General features: G+C 36.7%; 1 protein-coding gene across 5 annotated transcripts; it reads right to left on the bottom strand.

Moving 5' to 3' along the window:
* Positions 1–3,565: 3,565 nt before the first annotated feature.
* Positions 3,566–6,683, bottom strand: LOC140892762 (membrane-anchored ubiquitin-fold protein 3-like). Of its 5 annotated transcripts, none has more exons than XM_073301746.1 (6): positions 6,463–6,683; positions 5,666–6,023; positions 5,242–5,467; positions 4,678–4,931; positions 4,207–4,374; positions 3,566–3,690 (listed from the first exon to the last, which is right to left on the bottom strand). In XM_073301746.1, the coding sequence occupies exons 4-6, from the start codon at positions 4,847–4,849 to the stop codon at positions 3,662–3,664; spliced, it is 369 nt and encodes a 122-aa protein (XP_073157847.1). In that variant the 5' UTR covers positions 4,850–4,931; positions 5,242–5,467; positions 5,666–6,023; positions 6,463–6,683; the 3' UTR covers positions 3,566–3,661. The 5 variants fall into 5 exon arrangements, with proteins under 5 accessions (XP_073157847.1, XP_073157848.1, XP_073157849.1 ...); XM_073301747.1 differs by having other exon boundaries at positions 5,242–5,356; XM_073301748.1 differs by having other exon boundaries at positions 5,242–5,327.
* Positions 6,684–7,891: the final 1,208 nt, after the last annotated feature.

Below are 7,891 nucleotides of genomic sequence, written 5' to 3'. Positions count from 1 at the left end.
AATTTATCTTGACTTTAAAAGGTGCAGAAATGGTTTCTGTGCACATTGGTAAAATCGGTTTATCAATCGGAGTCACGATGAATTTTATATTAATTTTTGAACATGCGGGCTTTGCTTGTCGGGCCTGAACTTATGACTAATGGGCCCTAAGCTGTTAGTGGCCTACATTATAAATAAGTTATTGCAGTACAGAAATTACACACAATAGGTCACAATTTTCGAAAACCTAAGTAATTTTCTAACGTGTGTGGCCGCCCCCCTTCCCTCTCTCGGTCAGAAAAATCCAGCCTGTGATTTTGAATTACAGTCTGGTTTAACGAATCAAATTCGTTAATCTCTTCGTAGAAAACTTCTGATAGATTTTCTAGTGCAATCTATCAGAGGGATTAAATCTCTATTCGTGGACCTGATTGAAGAACAGTTCATCCATCGGTTCCAGGGAGATACAACAAGAGCAGAGAAATCTGTTGGTGTCCAAAATCTCGATACGAGATTAAAGGTAAAAATTTTATAATTGTTATTTAAATTTTTACACACACGTAATTTAATCGTAAAGATTTAATACCCAATATGGAATCGTTCCATATAATAAATATTTTTAAACTTCCGCTGCACCGGGTATCAATCTTGTTTGATCTGAAAGCCGCGCACTCCAAACAGTGGTATCAGAGCCAGGTTGCTCAGATCAAGCGATTAAATAAATCGATTGTACAAAAATTTTTTTTTAAGCCTCGGTTTTTGAAACAAAATAAATATTTTAAAATAAAAATATATTTTTTTTTCGGGCAAAAACCCGGGCAGCGATGGTCGCTGCCCCGGGCAGCGCACGGCGCTGCCCTGCGCAGCGCTGGGCGCTGCACAGGGCGGCGCACGACGCTGCCCAGGGCAGCGATCGTCGCTGCCCTAGGGGCAGCCGGGCTGCCCGGCCCGGGAACGTCCCGGGCGGCCCGCGGGAAAAATTATTTTTAATTTTTTAAATTAAATTTTAATATGTTAAAATTCTTTTTTTGGTTCGATCGAAAATTGTTTTGATTGGTCCACGAGGCGTCGAATCGAATTGTTCGAGTCCGAAAATTTTAAAATTGATTTTTGGATAAATTTGAATTTTTGGAAAATTTTAATATTTTATCCTTTAATTGAATTTTGAAATTAATTAATTTTTGGTACAATTGATGATAAGATATGATCTTATGGATATATTGAGTAAAATATGATTTTATGTATAAAATATGATTTTATGTATAAAATTGGATTTTATAGATAAAATATGATTTTATTTGATAAAAAGATAAAATATGATTTTATATGTAAAATAAGATTTTATGTATGAGATATGATTTTATCTTTTTAAATTTAAATTGCCATTGCATGTTATCCAATAAATTAATTTTGAATTAAATGTTATTGGATAAGGATGATCGATTGCCATGACCAATTTTGTAGGTGTATGTTAGGAATTTACATTTGTTTTATTGTTGTTGGTTTTATTAATGGGCCTGGTTTATGGCCCAATATGAATGTCATATGTAATAAAAGTGGGCTTGGTTTATGGCCCGTTCCCACCCCTTAAAAATGTATCCCCTACTTGTCATTGTTATTTATTGTAAATACATTAGATTTAGTGGAAGATCAAGATTTGAAGATGGAGGTGGGCCCAGCAGACAATAAAGACAGAAGAAATGTAAATTGGAAGCAAATGTAATAGGATTGCATTTCATACTGCATATTACCTAGGATTGGACTAAGACTCGTGATTGGCAACCACGGGTCGATTAGAAATGGAATCGATCATCCTATATAATATGTGATATTATAGTTGTATGCATGTTTTAGACAAAATTGTGTGAATCCGACAAGCATACAAAATTTTAAAAATGATGAGACAAATTTTTATAATTAAAAATCCCTCATTTTAAATATGATTTAAAATTGATATCAAGATAAATAAAGGAAATTTAAATTTGTTTAAATGTTCCTACCTTCCATCAACGATCAATGTATGAGATGCTACCCGCGGATACGGTCCGGCTCATATTATTGGGGGGGCCCGTTCGTCGGAAAGCTGTACATTGGATCGACACATGTTGTAAGTTGGGTGGAACTCCCATGGGATCGGCTCATATTATTGGGGGATCCACATGGCGACCGTCCATCACAACTTAATATTGATGGGTCATCTTGACATGTCACAATAATCGGCGTCATATTATTGGGCCCTTATTGGACATGAGGTAAAAACGTGGAGGTTGCTTTGGAAGCAATTGGGCTCTACCTTTTGAAAATTATGGTTGGCTGATATTATTCGGGACTATAAGTTTGTCAATTGGACTCCATGTTCTCACTAAGGAAAACAGTTTTCCGTTTTCACTAGAGGGTAGTGAAATCGTTAAAATAGTGGGAGTGAGATTCATAAAATAAATTTCGCCTATTTTATGTCTTAGTAAATTGCTTAAACAATCACTGATATTTGTCTGTTTCTTTTCAGTATTTCATACAATGAATTCGCGTAATCCACTTTTCTCGATCCTCGAACAAAATAAGTTGACTGGCGCAAACTATACGGAATGGTTCCGTAAGTTGAAGATTGTCTTGACTTCGGAGAAGATGCTCTACGTGTTAGAGAAATCTCCTCCGAAGGAAGCACCAGCTGACGTAAGTCCGGAAGAGTTAGCCAAACTTGATACATGGTGGGACCATGATATCAAGACCAAATGCTATATGCAAGCCTCGATGTCTGATGAACTCCAGAGGCGATTTGAGGACACCGTGAATGCTGCTGACATTCACGTTCAACTCAAGGAACTTTTTGGGGCTCAATCGAGGGCTGAAAGGTTCGCTACTGTAAAGGAGCTAATGACATGTCGCATGCGTGAAGGGACTTCGGTCCGTGATCATGGGGTACGAGTGATTTGGCTCATACAGAAGTTGGTAACCCTTGATTTGGTGTTGGAGCATGAACTCAACGTTGACTTACTACTTCTGTCTCTTCCTTCTTCGTTTGACGGATTTGTGGTAAATTTCAATATGAACAAGATAGAGGCCTCCCTTGAAGAGATGGTCAATATGCTTGTGACATATGAATCCACATTAAAGAAGGATAAACCGGCTTTCTTGGTGGGCTCCTCTTCTTCTGCTAAGAAGGGGCCAAGTACAAAGGGTAAGAAACCACTACAAAAAAAATGGCAAACGACAACGGATATTATCCGTTGTCGTAGGGGTCAAAAACCGTTGTAACTATGAGTGTTGTAAAAATTTTGATCTACGACAATGGTTTTAAAACCGTTGTCGTTTCCTTCAACGACAACGGTTTTACCTTCAACAACAACGGTTTTTATCCGTTGTTGTTTTCTTCAAAGACAACGGATTTTATCCGTTGTAACTATTTGTGTTGTAAGAATTTTGATCTACGACAACGGTTTAAAGAGAAAAGACAACGGATAAAATCCGTTGTCGTTTTTCAAATAAAAAACAAAAAAAAAATTAAAATACAAATTTTCGATATTATAAATAATTCAAAATTTAAAATTTCAAAAATAAAATTTAATATACAATTTCAATATTACAACACACTCAAAATTCTAATTCTAATTCAATGCACACTAGAAAATAGAAAATAAAGCTATATTGAACTAATTTTTATAAATAAACTGGAACTCTCGTTTCATCGTTGATTAACATCCACCGGTGAATCTGAAACAAAAAAAAAAGAGTTTATTATTTCTGTCTTCTATATATCCATAGGAGAAACATAGCCGAACAAACAAAGAATAACAGTAAATACGGAACGAACAAAGATGTCGCAAAGACAAGGGCAACCAGTACTGTGAGCGAGCGAGCAAGCAATGGAAACTTATATACACTTAAACAACACATATACATATCAACACAGTAAGGCGCAAGACAAGAAAAGTTGCATCCAACATTTATAATGCAACATGCTAATATGCTCAGATATAAATATACAAATTTATACAACATTTATAATATTTACGGATAAACACCAATTCAGCTACTAGAATAACATTTCATCGACCACCAAACCATGAAATTAAAAGATGAACATGGAAGATATATGTGTGTGTGCGTGTGTATATATATATATATATATATACATATATATATTAACATACATAGATGCAATAGTGACACAATTATATTTTTTGCATCACAACTTTTGTTATTTAATGGAGGGAACGAAGCACATACCACCAGTCCTCTGTCTGGCTTCAGGAGGTTGCACAATTGCAAGAATTGTAACAACTTGACCGGGAACGATACGTAATCTAGATTCACCAAGTGTCCTTCCGCCCACGAGATAACGCCCAGCATGCATCAATTTTATTTCGTCCACGGAAGTTGGTATGCTCGATTTACCTAAAAGAAACATAAATTTCGAACTTAGCTGGAGCAGTCAAATACAAGTGCCAAGCTCGAAAACAAACTGAAAGCCAAGAAAAGTTTTAGATATTGTTTAGCACAGTGCACACAACACAAGCCATATATCATATTTCCATGACACATCGATCTGTTACAAGTTCATTCACTTTCTTCGGCGTAAGAAATTTTATACGCCACGTAACACTGTTAGCACATAACTAGACACTACAGCATGAGTACTACGATTGTTTTTTGTTGCAAGAAAGAATTCACAGAAACTTAGAGCAGAAGAATCACAACCTTGAGGCCACTCTGCCAGAAGCCTTTCTTTTATAGTATCAATGGTAGTTGAAAGTGGGTAGACCCCATGACATATATCCGTTCCATCAAAAATTCTGAACCTAATTTGTTGAGTTTGCGGCGGTTGCGGTTCCGTTTGCGGTTGCGGTTGTGGTTTTGGTTTTCCAGCCATAGTAGCACTCCCTTGATATAATTTCCAAATGCCAATGCGACGACTGATCTTCCAGTAAAGAAATCGAACTTACAAAACGTACCTGCCAACAAGAACTTCAGATTGATGGCATTGTTTTATACAACACACACAGATATAAATATACAAATTTATACAACATTTATACAACATTTATAATGCAACATGCGAACAGCAACAAGAAAGTTACAAAGACATATATATTTTTTTTTTTCAAAACACAAAAACATATATTAAATTTGTTTACTAGATAAATCAAACGAATAAGCAATAAAGTTTCTTTAAACTGGATGAAGATCTAAGCTCTAAAAATAATGCAACATGCTAATATGCTCAGATACAGAGGAAACTATATAATAACTAGTTGCACTCACTGGACTCGGAAGACAAAGTTTAGCTGCTCAAAAAATGTTTGTAAGACCCTGTCCATTGCCCCGAGGAAATCCTGTGGTATATGTCTCTAAAGGAACGAGATAAAATACTAAGAAGCTGCAAAAGGTAATAAGAAAAATTATAATATACACAACATATTGAACATAGCCAGCATGGGTATGGATGCCACTGATGGCTACATTGTTCTCGTTATAGAGACCTTCGTACCTGGAATAGCAAAAATGAACATCTTTCACATCAAATAGCACAAAATTAACGAAACTACTATTACACCCCATAAAAAACTACATAGCAAGGTTATAACCCTTTTCAAAATATGCTAGTGATCTCATCTTCACCACGACTTGGGTTCCGCTATATATAGCAAACATAGAAGAGACCAGTTGTTTAAGAAGAAATAACTACCTCGTCTTCAATCTCTCGAGGACTTTTATTGTCACTAGTTGGGATTCCATACAAGCATCAAGATTTACAAAAGCAATCATGTTCCCCTGTGGCTCTGCCACAATAAAAGCACGAGCTCACAACCTGAAGTGAACACCAGATGCAGTCTTGTCCATGTTAGCATATCCCATCACGTTAACATCAGCTGCTGGTCTAGTTATGTCATAGCTTCCAAGCCTGAGTAAATAGCTAGAAACAGATTCTACGGATATCCCATTCTCTACCAAGAGTAAAAACAATACTGGCAACAAAATCAGTCCCGTCATGGTAAGTCAAACAAGAGCACTGATTCGCTTGCTCAATAGCTTCTCAGCATTTCCTGACCACAGACGAAACAATTGAAACATGAACATAAACACAGGCTAGAAGGTACCGAGGTGGCAAAATATTTGTATTCGCAGCACAACCTGGAACACAATATCAATAAACCAAGAAGAAAGAATAAGAGAACACAAAACCCAAATTTTACGGCATCTTTCCTAATCAGTATCGAAAATACTCAAATTAGTTCGTCAATAATCTATGCAGCAGAAAAGACAAAATTTATTCGGTTTCACCATCACGATTAAGCAAGCAGCAACCTGAAATTATCGGACAAAAACAATCATTTCGAGACGTGCACGCTCCACTTAAATGATTTTTAACCCTTTTCTCCACATTCATTGAAAGCCCAAACAACAATAAATCTAGACCTCAACATCTACTAAAATACCACGAAGCTTGAGAACGAAGCAAGAGAAGAAAGCAACGAAACTTACACAGTGATAGTTGCGACACTGAAGTTCCGATCCAAGCATTAAACTCATGATTAAAGTCACGATTGGCATTGCTAAGGCTTGGGCTAGATGCAAGGAGGTCGGACGACCATTTTCCAACGACCAATTGGCGCCGGAGGTGAGCTGGGTTGAAGGGGGCGACGGGAGGTGAGCTGGGTTGAAGGGGGAGACGGGTTTGGCTAGGGATTGGGGGTTTATTTCGTTTCTTCACTTAAGCCTGAATTCGTGTGGTATATAGGTTATTATATGTATTATATTGTGTATAATTTTTAAAATAATAAAAATAAATAAAAAAATAACAACCACAACGGATTATAAAACGTGTTGTCTTAAACCTCAAAAAAAACGCACATAGACAACGGTTTTTAAAAACCGTTGTTGTTTTTCATTAAAAAAAGGGCCAACCACAACGGTTTTCGTAAAACCCGTTGTCAAAGGTCAAAATACAACAGTTTGTGTATAAAACCGTTGTCTTTTTAGTGTGGTTAATTAGGATATTTGTTGTAGTGAACGTTCTGCCCCACCCAAGAAAGTCGAACCCGAGAAGAAGTACAAGACAAAGGCTTCAAACATGGAAAAATCCAAGGATGTTTGCCATTACTGCAAGAAGCCCGGTCATTGGAAGCGTAACTGCAAGGAATATCTAGAGCAGTTGCGAACTGCAAAGGGTATGTTCTATATTGAAATAAATGTTTCACTTAATACTACTTCTTGGGTATTGGATACCGGATGTGGATCTCACATTTGCAATGATTTGCAGGTGATGACAAGAAGTCGCAGGCTTAGGATGGGTGAGACCCAGCTGAGGCTCGGAAATGGTTCCAGAGTTGAAGCAAAAGCCGTGGGAGATGTTTATTTAATTTTGCAGAACGGTTTTAAGTTACTTTTAAGAGATGTTTTATTTGTTCCGGATTTAATTAAAAACATTATTTTTGTTTCTATGCTTAATAGAGATGGTTATTCTTGCAATTTTGTGAATGGGATTTGCAATATTTACAAGAATGAATGTTTAATTGGAAATGGACAACTTGAAAACGATCTATACAACTTAAAACTAAAAGACGTTCCAATAAATTATGTTGATAAACCGGCAACAACAAACAAAAGGAAAATCGATAGCCAAAACCCGGCAAACCTTTGGCACGCTAGGCTAGGTCATATTTCCTCAAGGAGGATGAACAAGCTAGTGGGAGAGGTCATGTTTGATATGTCTGATATTAACTCTCTACCTACTTGTGAATCCTGCCTAAAAGGAAAAATGACTAAATCTCCTTTTAAGGGGAAACCTGAGCGTAGTCAAAATCTGTTGGATTTGATCCATACAGATGTTTGTGGTCCATTTAGAGTTGGGACTCAATATGGCCACACCTACTTCATTACCTTTACTGATGATTATTCAAGGTATGGGTAT

This window comes from Henckelia pumila, chromosome 3 (genome assembly GCF_033568475.1).
Source record: "Henckelia pumila isolate YLH828 chromosome 3, ASM3356847v2, whole genome shotgun sequence".
Classification (NCBI taxonomy): Eukaryota; Viridiplantae; Streptophyta; class Magnoliopsida; order Lamiales; family Gesneriaceae; genus Henckelia; species Henckelia pumila.
This window is presented reverse-complemented; position numbering and strand designations above follow the sequence as displayed.

Excerpts from the sequence above, each read along its gene's own strand:
- LOC140892762 (XM_073301745.1), bottom strand. The coding sequence starts at position 4,849 with ATGGCTGGAAAACCAAAACCACAACCGCAACCGCAAACGGAACCGCAA. Across the intron at positions 4,375-4,677 it reads TCTGGCAGAGTGGCCTCAAG|GTAAATCGAGCATACCAACT; the intron begins GTTGTGATTCTT and ends TGTTTCTTTTAG. Across the intron at positions 3,691-4,206 it reads AGCCAGACAGAGGACTGGTG|ATTCACCGGTGGATGTTAAT; the intron begins GTATGTGCTTCG and ends TTTTTGTTTCAG.